The 27,426-nt window shown below is 39.9% G+C and overlaps 1 protein-coding gene across 16 annotated transcripts in view; it reads right to left on the bottom strand.

Annotated features, from left to right (window-relative positions):
- Positions 1–27,426, bottom strand: part of DLGAP1 (DLG associated protein 1) — a gene marked incomplete at both ends in the record, with an annotated part of 320,951 nt that overhangs the window by 251,578 nt on the left and 41,947 nt on the right. For 11 of the 16 annotated variants that reach the window (XM_079717234.1, XM_079717233.1, XM_079717225.1 and 8 more), the window contains one exon: positions 1,771–1,985. In XM_079717234.1, coding sequence (XP_079573360.1) covers positions 1,771–1,985 — 215 coding nt within the window. Of the gene's footprint in view, positions 1–1,770; positions 1,986–10,497; positions 10,612–27,426 lie in introns of all 16 variants that reach the window. The other 5 variants (XM_079717235.1, XM_079717226.1, XM_079717236.1 and 2 more) reach the window with 1 other exon arrangement.

The following is a 27,426-nucleotide window of genomic DNA, read 5'->3' as shown; positions in this document are numbered from 1 at the left end:
TTCCTTGCCCGCCCCACCCAATTTTCATACCACCTCGGCCCACTGCCATTATTACAAATCCAGTTCTTTTCAGACTGGCTCAGTTCATTTCTGAGCCTCTGTGAGGGGTGCCACAGTGCAATGAAGACCTGACTGTATTTTCCATTTCTGTGATCAACTGTTACCTTGTGTGGCAGGGTTAGGGGTTACATTGTGTTTCCCACACTGATATGTCAAAGTCCTAAATTTAATACCTGTGAACATGACCTTGCATGGAAATAGGGTCTTTGCAGATTTAATCAAGTTAAAAATGAGGTCATTATTGATCCAATATGACTGGCGTCATAAGAAGACAACCACGCGAAGACACGGAAAGTAGAAAGCCAGGTGACGACAGAGGCAGAAATCAAAGTGCCGTAGTTGCGAGCCAAGGAATGCCAAGGGCAGCCGGACACAGCCAGAAGCTAGGAAGAGGCAACGAGGGATTATTGTTTCCAGGCTTCAGAAGGAGCCTGGCCCTGACAATACCTTGATTTCAGACTTCCAGCTTCCAGAACTGTGAGATAATAAATCTGTACTGTTTCAAGTTCATGGTACTTGGTCATGGCAACACTAGGAAACTATCACCTGCAGTAATAAAGGCAAAGAGGAAGGGTAACCAGAAGCCGAAGGAAAGAAAGAGCTGCTTTTCTTGGGTTGGTTTACTAATGTCATTGGTATTCAATTTTCATTGAAATGATCCACAGTGGTTGCACATGATCCTCTGAAAAAAAATTCATGAGGGGACCCTCTCTGTCACTTCTTTAAAATATAATATATTGATAGTTTGCTATTTGACTACATTTCTATGATAGAATTCAGCTGTTTTTTAGTATTCTAGGTTTTAATAATCTAGTTTCTTCTCCTCAATCTGATGGATTTGGTTTTTTTTCTGTTTTATTTACTTTGCCTTTTAATATTTTATTTTGTAATGCAATATAAATGCACGAATAGTAATATGTATTTCCTCAAAATATGGAATCAAAGGCACTTAAAAACACTAATTACCCATAATACTTTTTTTAGTCCAAATGATGATCCACATGATTATCTGTTCCAAGGCTCTGATTTGCTCTCCAGAAATAATATTAACAATTAAATCAGACCTTACAATAATCAGTTTCAGTAGTTTCTTTTGTAATGCTGTTCTCTGTTTACAAATAGCACAAACGGAAGTAAGGACTACTTAGAATCATATTTTTCAAAACAAAAAAAATTTTTTAAGGTCTTACAAATTATAATATGTATCGAGTGTCCAAGTTTAAAAACATCTGTCAAGAATTTTCACATATTACCCAATTTTTAAGCATAGCCATATTCTATAACCTTCTCCAAGATAATCTACTCTATTTTATTACTCAATCATCTGAAAAATTCAAGAGTTTTTTAAAGAAGCATTGCCCCATAGATTTAGCGGCTAAACAACGTCCAAGAGTGGGGATACACAGATATCCTCACTGGTCAGAAATCTTAATTCTTTTTAGAGGCCATTCTGGATTGTTGCAAACTCTTTTGGAAGGTTGGGGGTTCAGCTTATGCTCTATGCAGGGCGCAGCTGGATGCCTATGTCTTTGAAGGCACTGGGACGTATGAGTCAGACCCAAGGTCAAAATCAATAGAACATTCAATACATCACAGTGCTCCATCTGTGGGATGTTTTCTGCCCCATTTACGCTAGAAGTTGCAAGATCGGATTGTAGGTGATTATAAAGGGGGCCGGGCTACCGGAAGTAGAGCGTTGGAAACACTTACTTGAGTGTGGTGAGTTCTGTAAGGGATGGCTGAGTAGCCTTGAGATAGCTTTCCCTTCGCGCAGCAACTTTGGGAGAAGGCTTGGGGCTGGTGTCCGAGTCCCCGCTGTCTTCATCTCCCATGGCCTTGATGTAGCTGCCGCTCCGCATTCTACGGCAGGGAATTTCATCATCTTTACCTCGGGGGGTGTACCCTGTCCATTCATCCTGAGGGACCTATGCAGATACAAAACAGATAGTTCATGCTTTATAAAAGTCTATCTTCTTCTTTTCTTTCCTGACTGTGAATATGGGTAATATAGGTAATTATGTAAAACTTTAGACATTAACTTTTCAACAGTAGTGTTTTACCGTAATTGGTCTGAAAATATTTTGAATACATGCAAATCTATGTCTCAAGCTTTGAAAGAACCTGTGTACTAGGAAACATTACAACAATTTGATTCACTTCTCCATTTTCTCACGCTGAAAATAATTGTAAGGCATACGGATGCCCTTGGAAAGCGGTTTTATTTGAGCTTTTCAATGATTTGTTTTCAGTTGTTATTTAAAATTCAGGAATGTTTCTCTTTTACCTTCCCTGCATCTTCCATCTCGAGCATCTTGTGTCCATAGTGCTTCCTCCTAAACCAGTGGTCTACACCAGCTGCATTCACTTCCCAAGAACTGATTCTTTCTGAATCCTCTTAATTTGGATTCAGCCTCCATGGAGTGCTTGAAACACTCTTTGAAGGTTTCCAATGATCTCCTCATAAAAGCTAGTGGCACTTTCTTAATTTAAATTTTTCTTGGGCTCTACACACACACACACACACACACACACACACACACTCTCTCTCTCTCTCTCTCTCTCTCTCTCTCTCTCTCTCTCTCTCAAAACACCTCTTAAGAGTCTCTCCCCTTTTGGCTTTCTGGTTACTCTACTGACCTGATTTACCCACTACTTATCTGGATTGTTCTTTCCCTCTAGCTTTGCTGGATCCTGCTCCAAGTCCCTAATTGTGGGGACCCCTCAAGACAATGTTCTCGGCACGCTGTTCGTTTTTCTTTCTACAATCATTTCCTTTGAGTTCAGCAGGGCACCACACTGTGCTACAGAGGGCTTCTTTCTGACCTTATTTTCAGTTCTTAGATTCCCCAGTTCAACATGGACCCAACCTAGGGTCTCATATCTCCTCCATTTGGTAAAAGAAATACACAATAATGGCCACTCTTTGTATCCATTAAGAAGTAACGAACACCCTACGTACTGTGCACAGAACACTGCACAGGGCTTAATTAAAAGAGACCAGAAAATGGGGAGGCTGGTTCTTGCCCTCAACAAGCTGATAACAGAGATGAGAAGACAGAGCATACAAAAATTTGGCAACAGTTCCAAGTCAACATGCTAGCAAGTTTCAGATGTGGTGCCATAGATGAACTATGCACTAAGGAGACACTAGGAACAGGAGTTATCAGTAATGGTGATAGGGAAGGAGGATCCAGGAAGGACTCCCGAGAACTCGCCAGGTTTGCACTGAGAAGGTAAAAAGGTATTGAATATATTCATGCTAACTATTCACTGATTATCCGTTAAATAATGCCATGTTTCATTATTAACATTTAACTATGCTAAGAAATTTGCTTATAGGATCTTGTTTCATCGATACAACAACTCTGTGTATTTTTCTGTATTTCTCAGATGAGAAGCAGAAGCTCAGAGAGCTTAAGAAATTTGCCAAAGAACAGATAACTAATAAATGGCAGCACTAGGGTCCAAAGCATTTTTGGTTTAACTCAAAGATAAGTGTTTACTTGATCTAAAATTTATGATTAATAACATACAGATTTTAAATCTAAAGCGTTAACTGTCCACAATGATACACACACAGAGTAGACATAGATTTTTAAACATTATCGGTTCTAGGAACTGAGAACAGACATTCCACTAAAAGCACTATGCTTTCCTCCTTAATTTAAACATTTCTCTATATAATTTGAAAACGTATATCTAGAAACATCAGACTGAAGAGATGCTACTATTCCTGGACCTGAAAACAGTGGTTTGTAGGTTCTAATGTTGAAAACTACCAATAAAGTTTGGTTAAGCTTCACTATGCAGCTTATTTTATTTAACAAACTCTTAAATCATGCTTCCTGTATGCAAGCACTGTTCTAAATGCTTTACAAATGTTAACTCATTTGATCCACACAGCTAAGGGCACTATTATTATCCCCATTTTACAAATGAGGAAACTGAGGTTATGTAACTCGCCCAACATCCCAGCTACAAAGGGGCAGAGTTCCAGCCCAGCAGCTCCTGGGGTCTTGCCATGACCATATTTGATGCTGTCTCTCTCTGTATGATCTTGTGGCACCTATAGAACTGAACAACTATAGTCCCATGACACCTTTGTCATCCATCACATCTGATCCATTTGCCATTTATTAATTGTGGTAGTAGCAATGTAGAGTTTTTGCTTTTTTAGCTAAAAACCCATCCACATCACCATAGCAACAGGGAGACTTCTTAGGGAAATTATAAATGCTGAGAACAGTCTTGTTTTCCTTCCATTGGCAGGTTAGTCACTGCAAAGATATGATCATACTCAGAACCTCATTATTGGCTCAGTAATTACATCTTATAAATTAAGTTGGTACAGCTGAGGGTCACAGAGGAGGCAGCCAATGCTTGCCATTTCTCAGTACTGATGCACAGCTCGTAAGTGTTGCTCTCTGAACTATGTCAGAGACCAATGACAACTTATAAGCTCATATTGCTTATGAAATAAAACATGGCAAATTTTTGTTTAGGTGTTTTGTTTTTTTCAAAGTTAGTTAATGGTAGAAACTTGGTCTTATACTAGAAACAGGCTGCAACTGTTGCTAAGGGAACCAGCTGGGAAGTATTTAATGTGTATATGTTTCAATTAAACATATTTTTCAAGTGATAGCAGCTAAGAAGTTTATGGAAGTGATTTGCTTTGGAATGGGTTTTAAAAATCAATACATTATTCATATACTGAAAGGTAGCCTACAATAAATTACATGTAAAATAATACAGAAATTAGCTCCAGGAAAAATGTAAAGAAACAGAACCTCAAGACTTTGGAGAAGAAAAATACTGTTGCTGAACAATAAGGGCCAGCAAAGTCGCTATAATTTGAGCCACAGTTTTTATTATGTCTCTTAAATTTAAAAGCAAAAGAGGAGGTAGTGGTTGGTTACATTGTTTTCAAGGAAAGCTTACCAGTTTGTTTAGGGGCCAGGGCATGAAATGTTACTCCCTTTCCACTGAAAAGAAAGGAGAGTCATGTGCTGCAGCTACTATTGTGATCTAGTCAAGGTTGCTGTGTCTTTCTGTGTCAGTTGCACAGAGAGAAAAGATTTAGGCAAATCCAAAGAAAAAACTAACCTTGCAGCTGTCTGAGAAAACCTTTCTATTACTGGTCCTAGTGGTTAGAGGAATGGAAGTCTTTGTAAGAAAGGGAAGCTGGAGCAGATAAAGGAGCAGCCTGGGCACTTGTTGACGACAGGCAAGCCAGATGTCCTGCTTACCTGCACGAGCTTCGTGGGGCGGTTAGACCCAGTAAACGTTAAAGAAACAGCAATAAAATCAGTCTGATAAAGCTTAGGGTTTAACAACAGTATGGGTTAGAGAAAAAGAGGATTATCCGCTTTTTAATGCATATGTTTAAGCATGAAACTCCAGTGGAGAACTTTATTTTTGAAAGAACAAAATGAGGATTAGTGTGCATTTTTCTATTTTGGGGATAGCCAGGCTATAACTTAAACCATATGTCATGGTTCAGGAGTAAAAAGACCTATCTCTGACAAGGAATGACCATAACCAGGTGCTATCATCCTCTAATTACAGGATGAAGATGCTTTCTTAGTTGAAATAGTGTCATGGGCACTGAATGATGGGCCATCCTAATGTAACAAGAGAAAATTAATACCACCTAATGGTGGCATGCTTACATTTTCTGTCTCCCTCTTTGTCTCTCTCCTTGTCTGCCTCCCTTCTTCCTTCACTTTTGCAAGGTTTTTTTTCTTTTTCTTTTTTGTTCCAGAGAAGGCAGGATTTATTACTTGCAGCAAGTAAGGAAAACACCTGCTTTCCCAAAGCGGTGTCTCTGCAAGTATTTTTTGCTTGTTCATTTTCAAGCCATGGTCTGGGTGCCGGGAATGTGCAGGCAGTGAACCATACAAACGTTGATCCCAAGTTGTGGAGCTTACATTGCAGAAGGAGAGCAGGAAGAGATGGATGATAGACAGATATACCCATAAATGAACAAGATGATTTCAGAAACCATAAATGCCATTAGGAAAATAAGATGGGGTGATGTGACAAAGGGGTTGGAGGAGAACTCCTTTAACTTGTTCCTCAGCGAAGCCACTGGGAAGAGGTAACATCTAAGAGGAGATCAGTTCCGACCAAAGGAGCCAACCTGGAGGAGAGCTGGGGAAGCGCTTCCAGGCAGAAGGATCAGCCAGTGCGAAGTCTCTAGAGTAGGGATAAGTTGTATGTGTAACTGAAGCCTAGGAAGAAGATGCCATTGTGGTGGGAGAGTCCTGACCAAGAGGGAAATGCCAGGAAAGGCTGGGGAGGTGGGACCAGGTCACACAGGCTCTTGTAAACCCATCTCAAATCTTCCTTCAAGCTGAACTCAGCAATCCCAAAGGTCCCTCCAACTGCTCCAGCCTAAATTCAACTCCTCTGTGAAATCTATAGCATGTACCATCTACATAAGGGGTCAGCCAACTGTAGCTCACAGGTGAAATCCAGCTTGCCATCTACATTTGTAAATAAAGTTTTATTGGCACACAGTCATGCCCACTCATTACGTATTGACTGTGGCTGGTTTTACATTAGAAGGGCAGAATTGTATGGTTGTGATGGAGACGGTATGGCCTCTAACCTGATCCACAGATTCCTTCTAAGTACTTAAGTTGCATAATCCTACAATGGCATTTATATATATGACTTGTTTTCTGTATCTTTGTGTCATCTCTCCAATGGCTCAGTAAGCTTGCTGAAACTGGGGGAAGCCGTACTGCTGAAGGGTTAGGGGCTTGGGCTCTGCAACCAGCTTGTCCAGGTTTGGGTTTCTGCTGGACCACTAAATAGGGACATCCATGGGCTCATTAATTAAATTCTCTGTGCCTCAGTTTCCTTGTCTGTTTCCTACACCATAAGGTTATACATGGATTAAATGAGGTAATGACCATGAGCACACAGGAAGTGCTCAATAAAGGTCTGTTTTATGGGAGTTCTGCACTCGGCACACAGATGCTCCCTAATGGTGGATGACTTTGGCTTTCCAAGAAGACTCTCATGCCTTGCTTTCAATTTCTTTGATAATGGAGGGGCAGAAATAATTGAAATATATTAAGCAAAAACTTAAATTTCTAATATACTGCCTACACCCATCATTTTTAAGTGAGACTGGCCCATCAGGAAATACTCTACATTCTCTGTCCTGGGGACTCATCTCTATTCTGTAGGACCGAGGTGGGAGCCTGCTTCCTTGGGCCAACTGAAGCTGGCCTGGCTTCCCAGTGATCGAATCTCAAATGACTCCTTTTTGTTCATAAAGCAGAAATCTTAAGGAAAAAGAAAACTCCATGGGAGATATTTTTGTATTTGGAGAAGCTATTTTTCTTTTAGAAACCTTGACTCAAGACCTATGCATTCCAGATGTCTGAGGACGGTTAAGGCCAACAGCCAGTGGTCAGGGAGGTGCTGGACTGCACGAAGTGTCTGCTCTGTGCAGCGCTTAGTCACTGTGGTGGGGAGAGGCTAGAAAAGAAGAACTAATTAATTCCAACACCAATTTTGCATTCACTCACTGTGTGTGACCTGGAATGAGTCACTTTACCTCTTTGATTCAATTTTTCCATCTGTAAAATGGGGATGATAATAGATGTATAATGACTAGAGATAATGTGTGTGAATATAGCTTGTGAACTTCAAAGCACCATTAAAAATCTGAGAATAGGGTTTCCCTGGTGGCGCAGTGGTTGGGAGTCCGCCTGCCAGTGCAGGGGACGCGGGTTCGTTCCCCGGTCCGGGAGGATCCCACATGCCGCAGAGCGCTCTGCATCCGTACCCCCCCCAAAAAAAAAAATCTGAGAATATATGTTACAGATCTGTCTCCTCGTGGCTACTTTTAAAGTATGGCGAGCTATAAATATCTTGGGATTAAAAAGCAGTGGTGTTTTAACTAACATCCTTCTAGTCATTAAAGTAGATATTCTAGTATAAAGATATAAAAGCAAAGGGAATATATATATGTAACCCTATGTAAAAATAGAAAAATCTCATATATGAAAATTATAAATATAAATAAAATATATTATTATATATTTCTATTTATGATATATGTAATTTATAACATATAATATAATGTATATTATATATATTTTATATATATATAAAAGGTTTCCCATAGGGAACCTTAAAGTAGCATCATTCAAGGTAATTCCTTCTGTCTGAATGTCTCAAACTCTTTGCTAATTTTTTTTTTTGGGGGGCAGGGGGAGGTTATCCTATTCCCCTCTTGGTTAATAGAATTTCTATTCTATTCTGAATAGACAAGGTACCCTTAATTTTACACTTCCTCAGCTTTCCCCTAAACTCCAAATGCTGCATTTTACTGAATCCAAGATACCAATGTAAACTCCTCAATACATTTTTGTACCACTAAGAAAGAAACACCACCAATTAAGCTCTGACACTCCATAGATTCAATGATACATTCCAATATCAAAGATGCTAAAATGTGAAAAATATGGAGCTCAGGAATCTATCAAACAACTTTTTAAAGAATATGTGCAAAAATAAGAACACGAATGGATGTATTCTGGGATAGCAATTATAGAACTTCATGTTTGTATTCCTTAGTGACCAGATTAATAACAGTTAGCATTCATCTATGTCATGCTTTGGCCAAAAACATAAGTTTACACAATTGTCCCATGATGCTTACAACCGCCTTGAAGGATAGGAAGAGTAAGTATTATAATCTCAGTTTATCAAATAAAGAAACTGAAGTCCAGAGAGGTTAGTAGCTACGTCAGAGTGACACCGTGCCCAAGCTGGGAGGGGTCTGCCATACACAGTCCAGGGATTTTTTTTTTCTTCGTATTTAGATCTTGGTTGTTTTAGGAGTAACAATTGTCATTTTATGATAATCTAAAGAACACAGAGTTCAGATAAGAAAACAACTTCTGAGAGTTTTAAAGTCTGGAGGAAAAAATAATTCATAAACAAAGAACTACATACCTTGAAATTAAAATAAGACACTATTGCAGACATGGGAAGGCTTACTTTGAAAAGGCCCTTCCAATGCACATGGGGTTTGGCTGAGCTGCTGTCACAGAGTATAACTCAATGTAGATAGAGTCAGACATTCTGTGCCAGGGATGGTCTGGGAGCCGATGGCTGGGAGATGAAGCCATGTGTGAGTGACTCCTTGAGAGTAGATTATCTCAGGATGGGAAGTTGGATGGTGAGGTTTGGAGTAATGAAAATGCGTGAGATTTGGGGAAATCTGAGAGCCACAAAAGGAATGCAGACACTTAGAAAGCCGGGACAGCCGAAATGGAGCATGTGTCCTGAAATATACCAGGGGAGGCCGGGGTAATTCTGTGAGCAGTTCTGGGCTGCAGAGATTTAGGAGGAAAACACATAAACCTAAGGCAGAGGTGAGGTTTAGAGCCAGTTTCTATTTCATCAGGAACCAAAGAAGCTGGGAGAAATAACTTAGGCATTTGGTTCATTAGGTAGAAATAAAGACAGTATAGCAAGGAAGAGCTGTGATTAAAATGGTGGGTATCAATACTAGGCTTGTATTTGCAAGGCTACCCGTTAGCAGCTGTTGATTTCTTCTACAATTGAGCATTTCAATTGAAGCAACCAGGTGAGTGAGGGCACTTGGCTATAGCTGAAGGGGGCCAACCGACTTGGCCTTTCCCGAGCTTGATAAGGAAGGGTAAATAGGAGGAGGCAAAACTGTACTTAGGAAAGGAAAGCTGGGGATCTGAGATAATTACAGAATAAGCTGACATTTATAGAGTAATCTCAAGGGCTGGCAGTGATACCAATGTGACTTTATTTTAATCCCTCTAGCAGTCCTATGAAATAGACACTCCTGTTTCCATTTTACTGCGGCAAAACTGAACTCAAAAAGCTGGACTGACTTGCCCAAGGTCATCATAACGAGTAGAAGTCTGCATTTATCTGATACCAAAGCCTTTGAGGATATCACGCTGCCTCTGATACGCTGATTGAGGGTGTGAAGAAATTAACTTAAAAAAAAATGGAGTGCGTGCTCCCATGCTCTGTACTTTTTAAAAATAAAATATAACTGTTGAAATAAGCACACTCAGTAGCTTGTCCCTAATTGGCTAGCACGGATAAAGAGGGTTTAAAATAATAAATATGGAAAATAATTGTGAGATAAAGCAGCACTTAGTGTCTCACCATTGCGTGGTGCCCTTAACAACTGTCGTTCTGTTTTTGCTTAAACGTACATGGACAGTGTGTGAGGAATCAGAAGACCTGCCTGACTGCCACACTTTTCAAGGGTGCTGTGAGGGCCTCCAAGCACTCTGGTGGTTTTTCGGCATTTGTAAGAAGGCTTTGCCCTGGAAGTCAAGGTCCTGCCTTGCACTCTGTACAGGAATGGCTGTAACGCGTCGGCCTTCTAAGCACTTTTAGTGAGCTCTCAGATTCCCTACTCACTCTGCTCCTTTGCATCTTCTTTGCAGCTGGGAGAACTGCTTTTCTTCTCCACACAGCTTTCAACTTGACAAATGCGACTTGGCATAAATGTCCCTGTAGCCTTTTTAGCTTGCTCTTTTCAGAGCAAAAGCAGAAAAAAAAAAAAAAAAAAGAGCAAGAATAGGAAAATTACAATTACACGATGTGTAGATCCCGAGGCCTGATTTCCCTGGCAACCACCCTTTCTAACTCCCCTTGAATCCTGAAGCTGGTGTAAAAGTTAATTTGCTTCAGATTGCTTAAAAATTACCTATCAAGGACAAGAGTAAATACCTACCTCTTTTTAAATAGGGCTAATACCCTTTGCCACATCTTTCTCCAAATAACATTTTAAAATACCCTTGAATAGAACTTTGTAAACAATGCTATTTGATGGTGATTCACTCACTGCTACCCTATGGAATTATTCTCACCCACGTACGTTTACAGGTATCTACAGGGTACCTTGCACCATAGCAGGTGCCAGGGCGATACACCAAAGACATTTCACAAAACACAGTCTGGTCTCAAAGGGGTTTACAAGTTTTAAGTGGATCAGGCAAATCTGGGGGATGGATGAAGGAAAAGAGTAAAAATAGCTTTAAAGCGAATCAAGCTAAGTTGAGTATTAAATTTCAGTACCTCCGAATTACCTACTGGCTTTGTAGTTTGTTCTCATGAATCCTCTTCTTGGTGCTAAAACTGTTCCTTTGGAGTTGAATGTATCTGTGCAAATGCAAAGTGCATTTCCTTTGGGAAATGACACTGCAGGAGAAATGTGGAGGGGCAAGGTCTGTGACCCCTCAAAGGAGGGGAAGGATCCATGGGCCTTTGGGGGCTGGCAGAAAATATTGCTGAGGTGATGCTCGTGTCAAAGGGGGCACGATCTGTTGGGAAGATACCCTTGTGATACCAGAACAAGAAATAGTAACTATGGTACTATATTCCAGTATAATATGAGGAGAGGGGAGGAAAACGCATTTTATTCATTGTCTACCCTGTATTTTGATTGTAGTGAACATCTGTGGCTTCTGCTACCCAGTTCTACTTCTGATTCTTGTTGTCACATCCCCACGATTTTGCTTTGGGGAAACCTTGCTCCCCCGCCACTTGAGGTCTCCATATGTTTCAGGAGTAGCAGAGGACTTGGCTTTTCATGTTCCCCAGCTCTATTGCTTGTCTCATGGCTCAGCGTGTGATCTCAGGCTGTTCAATCAGCAAGCATCTCTGGACCTTTGCTTGGAAGCTGGGACAAAGACTGTTCCTCTCCTTCAACATATCTATAGGGAAGCAATTAGCTTTAGGACCTGTTGGCAGCCATTTTATATTCCCTGCTACACAAACATTATCTCAGGTAATACAAAACCCCAGCGTTGTTAGTCATTCCACTGAAAAGATGAGAGAATTGAGACTTATGCTTTAAATAACATCCTTGAAAATTTATAGCTAGTAAACCATAGTCAGAATTGAAAGGCACATTTGTCTCACTCAAATTTCTATGCTCTTTTCATCATATCATTCTGTAAGCTTCAAAACTTAGTAATTTTCCATTAAACATAAAACTCAAGCATTAAGTTGCTGGGAGATACAACACTATAACGTTTTGAAACCTGTAACAAGTAGTGAGGGTTAGCTGCTTGGAAGAACCAAAAGACTTTAAAAAGCAATGCCCACAGAACACCCGTCACCCAGCAGTTATAGCTGGCTACAAGTTTTAGTGAAATATGAGCAAGAACACAAACATTATAATATATAGCAAGATAAAAACACCATAGGTTTAGGTCTATGGTAAATATATGTATGTCCACTGACTATACAGAAGATAAGCTAATTTAGAGTCCTTAGTTTTTAATGCAACTGTTCATTTCTAACATGTCTTTCTGACATATTGGAGGCATGTCCGTTGGCTTGCCATGGCTAGCTGAGCCATCATATTTTTCCATTATTTTTGCAGTCACTAGCATGTAGGTTTCTGTACTATAATTCCATGACTTGAATCCCCTGAGGCAAACTAGACTTCTGTGTCTGGTGTTCAGAAGCAGCGATGTGGGTGGAAGGTTAGTGAGCTTCCTCCTGGGGTCAATAGAAGCCCAGGTGTAGAAATACCATTCCTCAAAAGTAAACTTCAGTGTTGGCTAAAATTTTATGAATCTCCCAGCATGTATGGAGACCCCAGTCCTTGTCAAATGCTTATGTGCATGCATCTTTCTCCTTAGAACGTAAAGTCTGATAATCTTATTAGGAACAACTGTTAAAGCTCATTCAGAGTCTAAAAAATATCAAGTCCATCATCTCCAGTATTAATACTTAATTTCCAAATTATGAATTTTGAAATGAATTTCAGCAAATATTTTCCTTTAGTTTATCATTAATTTGGTGATATTAAGGTTCTCAAATGATGCTATAAATTATTATACTTGTGAATCATTCACTTAGCTATTTGGCATCTATTAAAAAAAACCCAACAGATTTAAGAAGGAGACCCAAGTAAAAATTTCCTGCTTTTCATCTCTATCATATGATTACTACTGCATCTTGGTGATGTTTGGACTTTTTATTCCAAGTTACATTTACAACACCTGAAAGTGTACTGCATTCAAATGGACCAAAATAGAATCCTTCCTTCCTGAATACCACACTCTAATACAACCGTACGATCATCTTTCAAATTTCGTGAACCTAGAAAGAACTGAATAATATTTTGAGTGTCCTTCGCACATGTGTAACACAAAATTCCACGTTAATAATCCTTGTATGGGGAAACTGTCTCTTGAGGATTTGTACTTTAAGCCTGTATTTCAACCCACTTCCTCTAGACAGCATGATATCTAGAGCTAAGAGAAGTTGTCACTAAAGCCTGGGCACAGATGAGTGATACACCCAACAGCTACCTGAACCAGGATTTCCAAACTAGCTCAAGCTCCAGTGAGAGGGCATGTCCCACCTGGAGTATTCATTGTAGGGTTTGAGGTAAGGTTTCTTAGACCAAACTTTATGATGGTATTCTTTTCCTTTGCTTAGTGGTTAGGCTGGAGGTAAAAGTACAATACCATTTCTTTTGTGACGTTTTCAAAATACTGTTAAAGTATTCATTCACTTATCCAATACATTATTCAGTGTATATTATTGTGAAATAGCTGCTGCTTTAGCCACAGGGGACACGGCAATGTATAAACAGAAAAAAAATTTGCCTTCGTGGGGAAGGAGGAAAAGGACATTCATAAGATAAATAAAATGTACGTTACATGGTGAATGTGCTATGGGGAAAAAGAAAGCCGGGGAGGGGGACCAGAGGGTACGTGTGGAGGAGGGAGCCGGGCGGGGTGTGCAGTGTTGAAGGGTGTGCACAGACCTGGACGGTCTCATTGAGAAAGAGACCTCCGAGTAAAGATCAGCACGATGGGGGGTGAGGGATTAGCCCTGAGATCTGTAGGGTGAGTGCTCGAGGCTGAAAGAAGAGTGAGAAGGTCCTGAGGGGAGGCCAGGTGGGAGGGAGAGGAGACTGTAGGTGAGCGCAGCTGTGTGTGATGGTGGGCGTGATGGCAGTCAGGTGTGGGGTGCAGATCATGTGGGCTTTGCAGGCCATGGTGATGACCGTGGCTTTGACTCAGGGTGAGATGGGAATAGATCAGAGGTTTTGATGAGAGATGTGACACTTTCTGGCTTAAGAGGATCGCTTCCGGTGCTGGTTGAGAATGGCTAGAAGGGGGTAAGGGTAGGATCAGAGGGACAGTGTGGGGGGCTTATGCAGCGATCCAGACTAGAGTGGAGGTGAGGGATGCTGGTGGTGGAGGAGGAGATGGGGAGAAGATAGGGCCAGCGGGTTTCTTAACGATGATTGGGACATGGCTGTTGCAGGTAAGAGAGGAGTCATGAAAGACTCCAAGGCTTTTGGCCTTATCAGTGGGATGGTGTAAATTCCCATTAGCTGAGATGAGGAGGCCCAAGGGAGGTGCAGAGATGGGGGACAAAGCTTAGGAGTTCAGTTGGGGATGTATTCAGTTTGAGATGCCCACGAGACATCTCAGTAGAGAGACTGAATGGAGATGTGGGTATCCAAGCCTGGGAGTTCAGGTAATGTGGCTGGAAAACCAAATGTGGGCAGTCCCACGGTATTTAAAGCTCTGAGAATAATGAGGTGATCTAAGAAATGTAAAAGAGAGAAGTGGCCCAAGAGATGTGCCCATTGGGCACTGATCCAACCTCAGGAGCTGGGGAGTTGGGCAGGAACAAGCAAGGCTGTCTGAGAAGGGTCACCGAGGTGTGGTCCTTAAGGCTGAGTGTGGAGGGTTTGTTGAGGAGGAAGGAGTAATGAACTGTCACGGTGATTCTTCCCTGGTCTTAATCCCACTGGGGCACAAAATCAGCAAGGTTCATTTTAGCCCTGAGTCCTGAGCTGCTTTATCCGAAGGGTTCTGTGTTTGTTAATCAGCTTTATCTTCCCAGCAAGCTGCAAGCTTCTTGAGTCCAAGGCTTTTGTTTTCTTCTTTCTCTCTCTCTCTAAAGCAGGAGCTTTTGAACACTTTTTAAACTATGTTTCACACTAAGAAATACATCTTACTTTGGAAATGGGTACATGCACATACACCACTGAAAGAAAGAACTACTTAACCTCTCTGCGTGCCACGCACTCTCCTATTTTCTTCTATTGTATTCTACTTAATTAAAAATAATGTCGTTTGTGACCCACTGGATTGAGTTCACTAACCACTAATTGATTGCGGCCATTGGTTTGAAAAACATTGTTTTTTAGAGCATCCAGTACCGAGCACTGCCACACTCATTATTCATCAGAGAGACAATGTGATTCATCTTTGTTTCTCCCAAAGCACCTTCGATAAAGTAAATGCCTAAGACGTGCTTGCTTGTTGGATGAATAGCTATGAGACCCTAAAGTAATACTCCTTGAATTGAGTGCTCCGGCTCTCAGTTACCTTTACGTTTACTGATTGTATTTTTGTAGAAGAATATGTCTAAATGGCTCTCTATCTTCAGAATAAGGACAGACAGGAGTGTCTTTCTGAATGGGCCCCTGTGTAGCCGAGAGTCAGAGAATGCACTGGCCAGGGTTGGAGATGCCCTCCCAGAAGGAGTCAGTCCATCAGCTGGGTTGGTACCACATGTGCAAAAGCAAGAGCAGGCAGCCTGATGCTTGAATGTATTTGCATGTTGTTTTTCTAAAAATTGACATATACTTGACTTACAATAGTATATTAGTTTCAGGTGTACAACATAGTGATTCAGTAGTTTTATAGATTATACTCCATATAAAGTTATTATAAAATATTGGCTATATTCCCTAAGCTGTACAGTACACCCTTGTAACTTATTTTATACCTAGTTGTTTGCACCTCTAAATGTAACACCTGAAATCACAAAACTCCTGGAAGAAAGCATAGGCAGTACATTCTGACATCGTCTTAGCAATAATTTTTTTGGATCTGTTTCCTCAGGCAAAGGAAACAAAAAAAATAAGCAAATGGGGACCTCATCAAACTTAAAAGTTTTGCACAGTGAAGGAAACCGTTAACAAAATGAAAAGGCATTTGCATGTTATTAATAAATAAATTAAAAGGCTTTCATTCACCTTAGAACAGCCCTGTATTTTTATTCTAATTTATATGGTACTTGATGTCAATGTGAAACTTCTGTCATTTAAGAAGAAGAGAGAAAAACCCATTAAATACCTATGACCAAAATAGACGGACTGGGACAAAAAATCATTAGGAATAACATGTTTTAAAATCTTGAAATGTCCATGTATAGAAATGATATATTATGTAACCTAGACGTTTCATTAAAGGAATCTTTAAGCACCTGGCACATAGTAAGCTCTCAATAAATGTTAGGTAATGTCTAAACCCTTCTCCACACAGCACACCTACAAACGTGCCACAGAAGAAAATGGAATGTTTTGCCACTATGCAATTCTTACCCAAGTAGTTTTTCACGTACGGGGAAGGATCATAGTGAAATGAATATAGTATAGAGTTTGGAATCAGGTAAAGCCGGGTTCAGATCTGACTCTACGACTTACCAGGTGTGATTTTGGCCCAGTGACCTTAATCTCTTTTAACTTCAGTGTTCTCAAACATCAAATGAGGACAGGAACACATACTCAGGGCCTTACTGTAAGGATAAAGATGGTATGAACTTCCATATAAGTATTTTATATATATATATATATATATATATATATATATATATATATATATATATAGTGTTTATTAAATAAAAGCTTGTTTTTGGAATTCAGAAGGTATTTTTGTGTAGAAATCATGTTGTAAGTGATGATTAAGTTCCCACGGGGAGCCAACCCCCTACAGCCTATTTAATTCATAATAGAGCTGAACCGTGGTGGACTGTGGAATAGTTCAAGGCTCTTTGAGCCTGGGGGTGGGACAGGCTTGGGTTGGGAAGTTCCGTGCACTTGGGGGAATCTTTAGTGGCCTGTGAGTAAGGGACAGTGGATCAGTCAACGTTCTGAGAGCAGAACAGAATGAACAGAGATTTCTTTGAAGGAATTGGCACATGGTTTTGGTTTTGGGGGATGGCAAGCATGAAATCTGGTGGGCAGGCTGGTGGGCTGGAAACTCAGGCCAGAGCTGGTGCTGCCATCTGCAGGCAGAGCTGCTTCTGCTCCTGGAAGAAGAGCTTTGCTCTTAGGCCTTTCACCTGATTGGACGAGGCCCACCCACATTATCAGGGGTCAGCTCCTTTCCTTAGTCAACTGATTGTAGATTTTAATCTACACAATTCCTTCCCAGGATGCCTGGATTAGTGTTTAAGTAAATAACTGGGTCCTCTAGCCTAGCCAGGTGGGACACCCAGAACCAACCATCACAGGTGGCGGCTTCTGGGGCGGTGGGCATGAGACTCCAGGTGCAGACAGGGCCCTCCAGCGCTGGTTGATAGGCAGGCTCTCTTCAGGCGTGAGCTGTATGTGCTCTGTTCATTCTCTAGGAGTTAGTTTGGGTCAAAACCTACATGTAAATACCAGCTCCCTAACTGGCCACCCAGGAGCCCCACAAAGGCTGTCCAAGCAGAGGGAACCTCTGCTGTTTAGACTTCAGACCCAGCGCCTAGCAGAGCACCCGCCGGGCTCATAAATTTAATTGACAAGCTTTTAGGGCAAGAGAGTCATTTGTGAAATTTTTGTTTCTTGTTGACAAATGAAGAGGAAAATCTACACATCACACCACATGAAATACATAGGATTCTCAGAGACCTATCTTTTGTTTAAGCTCTTCAACATTCTAAAAGACCAAGAATTCCATAATGACCTGCCTTCATGGAACAAATATAGAGCTCACCTAAAAAAAATAAAGAACTGCTCTGACAACCTGCCCATACTACTAATGTAACACTATCACAATATTTTAAAACCACTTGTTGACAAATCCATCTCACCCACCCATCTGTAAGCAGCTCGAGAGGCAGGATGACATCGTTCCTCTGGCTAAGATGATGTCTTATTCCTGCCTGTATTTCCAGTTCCAAGCAGATTATCAAATAAGCTTAAAAAATAAAATAAAATGAGATAAAAGTGCCATGAAATCGTTTATTACATCACCTGAGTTATACCTGATTGTTTGGATCAGTTGGGATGTAAGTGTGGGAACCTTCAGTCCTGGATTTTCCTCTATGAATAGCAGGGAAGAAGTCTGCCATCTGATATGCAGAGGTAGGGAGTGCCCTGTGCATGCAGGAGCTGGCGGCGGGGTGCAGTATCATGGCGGTGGGTTTGGGGGATTGGATGCATAGCCAGCATCCAGGAGAGAGTCGTTGGTGGCCTCTAGGGAGCTGCAATTAGGTGTTTCTGTGGAGGTCTGCCAATAAAGAAACCTGAGTATATCACTCAGTTTGTCAAATTCAATTCCTTCTCTTCAGATGAACATCTATTCACATCATGCTTTTTTTTTTTTTTTTTTTTTTTTTTTGCGGTACGCGGGCCTCTCACTGTTGTGGCCTCTCCCGTTGCGGAGCACAGGCTCCGGATGCGCAGGCTCAGCGGCCATGGCTCACGGGCCCAGCCGCTCCGCGGCATATGGGATCCTCCCAGACCGGGGCACGAACCCGTATCCCCTGCATCGGCAGGCGGACTCTCAACCACTGCGCCACCAGGGAGGCCCCACATCATGCTTTGATAAATGCCGTCATTTACAAATGAAGAAACTGACATCTGGAATGTAAATTACAGTTTATACCGCTAGTAAGTGGCAGAATTGGGCTAGAATTCAGATCTCTTCTCTCTAGGACCTGTGTGCTTTCAGCTTCATCATACTGCAACTACTTATCCTCTGAACTCAACAAAATGAGAAAAAGATTCATCCTCATGACTGCTTTTCACAATTTGCAAAACTGTTTTGATCTCCTCTATGGATATGCAGAGAACAAAAATGGAGGTTGCCTCCTATGTGTAGATGGGAAAAACCACAACAAAACGTAGTCTTTGGGAACTTATATTTTTTGTAAAGCTTATACCAACATTTGTTTCACTCAAAGGAATCTGTGCAAATGAAATATAGCAAACAGAGACATGAAAGTGACATTGGCTTATAAAAATAGGTATGTGTCACGTCTTGCATTGTATCATGAACCTAGACCATGCCAACTTTTTATGATAAAAACTGTCATGAAGTAAGAATCTTATTCAAGATAATGAATGATTATCTTTGTAGAAGAGTCTTTGCTAATGGCATGCTCCATGATTCCTTCTATCCCCCAATATTGACTGGAATTCTGGAATATTCTGTCTTTAGAATTCTCTCTCACACATACATGGACACATACCCACATTTCATATTCAACGAAGATGTTTTTCCAGTACAGAAGCTGTGAACTCCTACAAACAGTAACAACGCAGACATATTTCATTGGAGAAAGGCTTTTTTTGGGTCTTTTTTCCCCTTTCTTTACCTTTTTGGTAATGAGTCAAACTGACCTGATTTGGGTTCTTCAGCTATTCAAGCTTCCTTCTAGTAGTAAGGCTGGCCTGCTGTAATTCATATACACCTCACTGCTGTTGGATGAGGGGGCACTTAACCTCCCACTCAAGTTTGCAATTGTTTGTGCAAAGGAAAAAATTTTGAATTAATAGAAAAGTGTTAAATTGAGCTCCACTTATGATATCCCATCTGGCAAAAAGTAATTATTTTCTTTTTTCTTGAGACAGAGTTGGACAACATCCAGAAAACAAAACAAACTCTTTTGTGTCAGAATGTCCACAGGGAATTTTTTTTTTTTTAAGGAGGACATAGTTCTTAAATCAGAAAAAGAAAATTAAGTGCTTCCTAGCTTCTAGCCAAACTAGTCAAATGTTCTGACATCACTGTAAGAAGTCCCAAACAGAAAATACTTTTGGGGGGTGGATAGGACACCGTGGGGTAGGATGAGGCAGGAAAGGGGGGGATTTGTTCTCTTCATCCGTCCAAAGTGCTTCTAGATGTAAAACTTGACCTGATTTCAGTTGTAATAAATATATGGGACACAGAGGCAACAGACACTCAGAAGTGGTTTTCCCTATCTGGTGTTTTAGGGATGGCTTTTTGAACAAGAATCACATAAGTAACAATTGATATTTCTGTCCAATTTTGTAGGAGGCATAATTTTCTTGAATTTCCTATGGAGAAGTACATTTATTTGTTTTGATTTACAAAACATCCTTCCTTTGTTCTTAGGTTATACAGAAACCAAAAGGAGACATAAAAATTGTATCCGGGAGGCATTTGGGGATCATGAAATAATTAAATCAGAAGTTTCTAGCACATGGATCAGTAAAAGTAGAGGGAAACTAGGGCATCTGACCAGCTTCCCCCTTGAAGCATGAACATAGGCTAGCCCAGGTGGATTCAATTCAGAAAAAATTTTAATATCTTTATTAAGGTACTTGAGGATGTAGATTTATAAAAGATAGTGATTCATAAAAATTCTATTATTGCATTATTTTAATTAATGAAAAATTCACAACTCATTTCTCAGTTGATAACATAAAGAAAGCACTGACTGAAAGACTGAATATATAAAAATAATATCTGCAATTTATTCAACTGATGAATTGGTTTAAAGATTTAAGTACTGGGTGATTTGTTTTGGCATCATTTGTAAAAAGCTAACAATGTGATAGTGAATGACAGTTGTCGATATGCATTGCTAACGTCCTAGTTTCTCAGTATGTAGAATGTGATCTTCCTGAAGGCAGCGATTTTGTTTTGTTTAGTTCTGTATTCTCAGTATCTGGAAGTGTGCCCGGCATATGGTAGATGAGCATTAAACAATTGCTAAAGGAAGGAACACTGCCATGTAATGAAGCATCTCACAGCTACTAAAAAGAATGGGGTGGATCTATTTACTGACATGGAGAGAAGACGAACACAGTTGACTTTTGAACAATGTGGGTTTGAACTGTGTGGGTCCACTTATATGTGGATTTTTTTTCAATAGTAGATGTTACAGAACTACACGATCCTGATTGGTTGAATCCGAGGATCTAGAACCTTAGATATGGAGGGACCGCCTGTAGGAAGAGCTAACTATAAATTATATGCAAATTTTCTTCTTCGTGGAGGGTTGGCATCCCAACCTCCATGTTGTCCAAGGGTCAACTGCATATATAATAAAGTAAAAGGGCCATGTGCTGAATAGTATTTACAGTATAACACTTATACATATGCATATATTTTTGTGTTTGAGTACATGCAAGAAATATCAGAAGAAAACACTAAAATGATAATAGTGGTGGTTATCTTTAGGAAGTAGGAGGGGGGAGCCTGGGAAGCAGGGGGCTTTTACTTTTAACTCGGTACCATTCTGTAATGTCTGTATTTTTTTCAGAATTAACATGTATCAATTTCATTACAAAATGAATTCTGTGGAAAAACCCCAAACCCACTTTTCTTTAAAAAAACAAAATCTGTGAAAAGTCCACAAATTTACAGCCCATATAGGTCTGGCCTTTTAGAATTTGTGTTGTCTTCACATGATCTCAGTCTACAGATTCTATTCCATCACTTGCAAAGAAAAACCTAAGGAACAGGTTTTAACTGGAAACTGATGAAAGCTGGGTAGGAGAATCAGCAATTAGAATCTTTCAAGAACTATTATTAAAGATATTTTGCTTTCCTATATTTTCAGCTTGGGTTAGAATTTTGTATTTAAAGTTAAGAAAATGTACATGTAATCGTATGCAAAAACCCATATGTTCTGTATCGGTCTGTGTCACTTATTTTCAATGAGATAAAATAGCTTATTAAAGTTGAATTTTCCCATTGGGTTTAGACGATTCAGCTGTTTATCCAGCAGCACTTTGCTTAAAAATAGATGGGATGACATTTGTGGGTGCTTTTAAAAAAATATCCTTTGGAGAAAGAAGCAGAACTCTAATGCCACTTTTACCATTTCCATTATGTAAGAAAGGCAAATTTTATGTTATGAGGACTTCATGTAACTTATTCTCCTTTCTAACAAATAAACTATAGCTCTTTTGAAACCAGTCACAATCATTGGATGTCTAAGGGCATCTCACCTGAGTTTTACTTTTTGGTGATTGAAATTCATTTAACGGAAACCTCAAATATGGTTAGAGAGAGTTCCTTCTGATTGCATATGGAGATTTCTCTTTTTCACCCTTCTAATGATGTGCTTTCCCCCCATCATTCTTTCATCAGCTATCTATTGAGTGCCTGCTATGTGTCAGGCTCTGTGGTTACAAAAATGAATATAAAGATGATTCTGAGTGCATTTTACTTGACTTTATAGACCGATTTAATAATTAAAATGTAATAATTTTTACCAACCTGCCAAAAATAAGAAGTGGTTAATGTTACCTTAAATCTGCTGTTATCTGATTCCATGGAGTCTAGGATAAGAATTAAAATAGGTTGAGCTGAAAATATACTGTCACCCCAAATTTCAAACCAAGTAGATATACAGGAGAACTCTAGTCAATTAAAGTATGAAATATTAAAATCAGTGTTCCAATCTTGGTAGCATTGCTGATGTGACAAAGGATTATGACACCAGGAGGAAATGAAACCAAATGCATCACTTTCCCACCCAGAAAAATATACCTTTGTCAGAATCCTACCGCTCTTATTTATTTAAAAATGTACTTTAGGAGGAAATTGCATTTATTGGGTAATATGAAAGAGGAAATCAGGTCTGTGTGAGGGCAGGGGTGTATGTCATCATCATGCCACATTCTTTTTTTTTTTCAGTTATACATATACATGTATCTATTCTTTTTCAAATTCTTTTCAAATTAGGTTGTTACAGAATATTGAGCAGAGTTCCCTGTGCTATAGAGTAGGTGCTTGTTGGTTATCCATTTTAAATACAGCAGTGTGTGCATGTCAATCCCAAACACCCTAACTATCCCTCCCCACCAGCCTTCCCCCCGGTAACCATAAGTTCTTTCTCTAAGTCTGTGAGTCTGTTTCTGTTTTATAAATAAGTTCATTTGTATCATTTTTTTTTTAGATTCCACACATAAGTGATATCATACGATATTTCTCTTTCTCTGCCTGACTTACTTCACTCAGTATGACAATCTCTAGGTCCATGCATGTTGCTGCAAATGGACCACGCCACATTCTTATCGTCGGTTTTTATGAAAGTTTTCTCTGCATGATCATAAAAGTAATGGGAGTAGATTCTCTTTCACCCTTTGTCAGGTGTTCCCCTGACCCTGAATGCTGTCACACAGATGGCAGGTGAATGGTGTTTGCCCACTGGGGAGGAAGGGCACTTTCACCCACCTGTTATGTGACTTGAATACCTGGCTTGCTCCACTGCGGGACTGCCACCTGCCCCTGCTCCAAGGTAGCCTGCTGCTCTGAGCCATCGCAGTCGGTGGTCAGTTTAAGCGGGAGAAAGAATTCTCAGGCACCCATTCATCCATAGCCCCTGGGAATCCACCTCTCAGAGGCAGCCTACCAGATGCATGGTTTCATCACTCTTGTAGTTTCCTTTTCTTAGACTCTGTGAATGCTTTTAATGGTCTGGGTCACCCTCCCCGCTAAGTGCAGGGATTTTGTGTTTTCTTTTGAATAGCAAGGTATAGTTCTGAGCGCGCCGTGGCATTCTGGAAAAATGATAAATGCTAATGATGAACAACGAAGCAGGCTCTCCAGGCTCTGGGGCTGGCTATGGGAGAACTCAGAATGAGGGGAGAAATGAGTCAATTTCAGACACAAAGGCAAGATCTAGCCTCTCATTAGATCCAACTGCTCCATGTGAAAATGTGTTAATAAAATAGGGCTGGGATTTTGTGAGGGGAGGCATGCATGTGTGGACTATGTTTTCAAGATGTGTTTTCCATCTTCATCCCGATTTGGGGTGTTATGATGTAATAAGATTTCAAAATCCAAACATGTTATTTTCTTCTTCTTTCCTTTTTATGTTCAAACCTCTGCTATAATGAATTATCTCTCCCTCCTCAGTAACTTAGAGCGTTTACGTTTTTTCTATAAAAATGAAGCACTTAGACATGATATTTAAGTATGTTTTTTCTATAAAAATGAAGCACTTAAGACATGATATTTAAGTATATTCCCTCTTATGGTCCCTTCAGCTTGATTCGTATGCGATTTTTGACTCTGTGAATACATTAATTTGATCAAGCAATGAACAATATTAACTTTATATCTTATACAAATGTATCCTCCTCATAAACAAAACTTTCAAAAAATACTAAATTTTTAAAAAACCTTAGACTTGATTTAGAATTTTGTTTTGAGAAAGCAAAATATGCCAGCTTATAAAAGTCATGTGCAGTGATGAATGCAAACACTACACGTTTTTTCCTCTCTCTAGATTACGTGGTAGTTTAGAAAAGAGACAATTTTTGAAAAGACCAGGACATTACTAGTTGATGACATCTAATTTCCTAGTAATTTAAAAATAATGTAGATTGGGATAGAGCCACAAAATTAAAACCATAGAAAGGAGAGAGAGAAGATCGGAACTGTGTTAGAATAACAGCCAACCGTTTAAAGCTTCAGTGAATGGGTAAAAGAAGTGAGTTTTCCTGATGTTTTAGCCCAATAAAATTATCCCCTTACCACAAACACAGGACTTAATTACAGAGTAATAAGAGGGAGTAAAACTGTTACTAGTTTACTTGAAGTCAGGAAATATTAAAATGCTAGTTGTTCTTTCTTGAAGGCAATTTTCTTTAAAGCAATTAATCAGTTTTAATCACGCTGACCAGGGTCTTTCAGATGTTAAGAAACAGTCCATTGCTTGGTTTATAAACAAATAAGACTAGAAATTCTCAGCAGTTGTAAAGCACAGAACTAAGCATGGTTGGTACACATATCTGTATTGCCTACAATGGTAGGCATCGTGCCTTTTACAGGCGGAAAGTGTTCAAATTCTACATGTTTGATGTATGATATAGGTATGTATCACCCAATCTGGTAGCGAGCTGCAACTTTTTCCTGTTCACAGTAATGAATAAACTCATAGAGCTTGTTAACTATGTAATTCAAAGTTTACAAAGTACTTCAGGGACTGCCCTGGTGGTCTAGTGGGTAAGACTCTACACTCCCAATGCAGGGGACCTGGGTTCTATCCCTGGTTGGGGAACTAGATCCCACACGCATGCCACAACTAAGAGTCTGCATGCCATAACTAAAGAACCCACATGCCACAATGAAGATTCCGCATGCCCCAACTAAGACCTGGCACAGCCTAAATAAATTTTTAAAAAAGGATGTAGAATGAGGATAAAGTAGTTTATAATTTATTCCTGAGACTTCAACATACTAATTGGGCCTTTTGAGTTGCTTGCTGTGGGCAGAGGTTGTAGATATTTAATCACTTGATAATTTATTAGTGATGCATTTAATTACTATAAGATAACTTTTTAAATTGAAGAATAGTTGATTTACAATATTGTGTTAGTTGCAGGTGTAGAGCATAATGACTCAGTATTTTTGCAGATTATACTCCATTATAGGTTATTACAAGATAATGGGTATAATCCCCTGTCCTATGCAGCATATCCTTGTTGCTTATCTATTTTAAATATAGCAGTTTGTATCTGTTAATCCCATACCCCTAATTTATGCCTCTCCCCTTCCCTCTCCCCTTTGGTAACTATAAGTTTGTTTTCTTTATCTGTGAGTCAGTTCACATAATTTTATTCCCAATATGAACATGACATGTTTGACTACTGCTCTTACTACCCATTTTTATAAACAAAGATAATAGTAGCAACCATTAATGATAGTAGCATGCATTGAACATGACATATTTATCTTTTTTAAGAAAAAAATTGTGAATTTTAGACAAGTTTTCCTCAATTGTGAAATACAATAGGTAAAAACCCACCTGAGGTTTTATCACACTTGAAAATAAAATCAGTGTGCATTTAACATGGTATTTTGTTGTCCTCCTTTGATAGACTGCCTCAGTTAAAAAAAAAATCATGTCATAGGAGAGATGGTAAATTAGATCTGGAAGTCCAGAAAACTTCTTCTGAAATTCTAGCTCCGATTTGGAGTTGTTGTTTGAACTATACAATAGATGATAAAGGAATTAATACCTATTTCATGCAGTTCTGGTGTTATTTCCTTTTATAATTTTCTGTTTTTGAAAGAATAGTGTAGAAGGCCTTACTTTCTCAAGACACTGACATTAGGATTCATGAACTGTATTGTTTTCTTTAGTCCACGATAACTCTGCCCACAGGATAAAATTAATGAATCCATCCATCCATCCATCCATCCATCCATTCACATTTATTTTTTGTTCTTGAAGCCCCCTTATATATTTTTTTGTGTGTGCTGTTTCCAGCTTTACTGAGCTATAATTGATATATAACACTGTGTTAATATATAACACAGTATAACCTATTGACTTTATACACTTATATACTGTAAAATGATGACCACCATAGCTTAACATAAACACCTCATCACATCACTTAAGTGCCATTTTTATTTATTTATTTATTTTTTGCGCTGAGAATGTTTAAGATCTACTCTGTTAGCAACCATTCACATTTATTGAGGGCTTCCTATATGACATGCACTATGGGAACAGAAGATGCAAGTACTAATAGATTGGTATTTGCCCCCAGGGATCTCAATCTGTGGAGGGAGAGGTAGAATTTGTGGCGGGAGGGGAGCGAGAAGCACACACGTGTGGCTGCAATGAAGTGATGACATTGCTGGAAAATACATGCTAGACAGTGCAGTTACCATGGAAACTGCTTCAAGGAGGTCGTACTTGACTTGAGACTTAGATGGTGGTCCAGACTGCCAGCTGGACCCAGGGAGAAAAAGGGGGTATTACACGAGAGGAAACAGCATATGTGGAGGCATGGCCTTGAGAAAGGGCAGTGTGTTCTACAGGAAACACCAAATTACGTACAGTACATGGAGAGTTCAAAACAAACTTCACTCCAGACTGAGCCTCTCTGGATGGGACCGCTTTATAGATTAAGCTGAAGGCACTCAATCTCTTGCTAATAGTCTTGACTTGGTTTAAAGCACAACAGGGCTTTTTCAAAACGCCTTTTGGTTTGCTTTTTTTCTATGAGTAACAGGGAGCTGAGAACAATAGAAAAATGGGTCCTTTGGTTTCTGTGGGTCTTTTCTAAGTCCACATTTCTTTTCCCTCCTCAAGGAAATCCCCCAACCATGCTTTCTCCTGAACTGATCACTCCTTGCTGAGCAGGGCATTCTACCCTTGGCTCGGCACCCTCCCTGCCACCTCCCAGCCTCAACTACCACTCACCAGCTCCCGCCTCCACAAGGCCTCCCTTCTGGTTCTGCCTAAAATCCCCACCCAGGCGGCACCCTTCCACTTTCCCCTTCTGCCCTTCCTCTAACACAAGGCACTGCGGTACCTCCAACCACCTGTCAGGCGCACATCTAAGGCTCAGAGGGCCTCCCCAATCCCCCC

This window comes from Hyperoodon ampullatus (genome assembly GCF_949752795.1).
Source record: "Hyperoodon ampullatus genome assembly, chromosome: 13".
Classification (NCBI taxonomy): domain Eukaryota; kingdom Metazoa; phylum Chordata; class Mammalia; order Artiodactyla; family Ziphiidae; genus Hyperoodon; species Hyperoodon ampullatus.
This window is presented reverse-complemented; position numbering and strand designations above follow the sequence as displayed.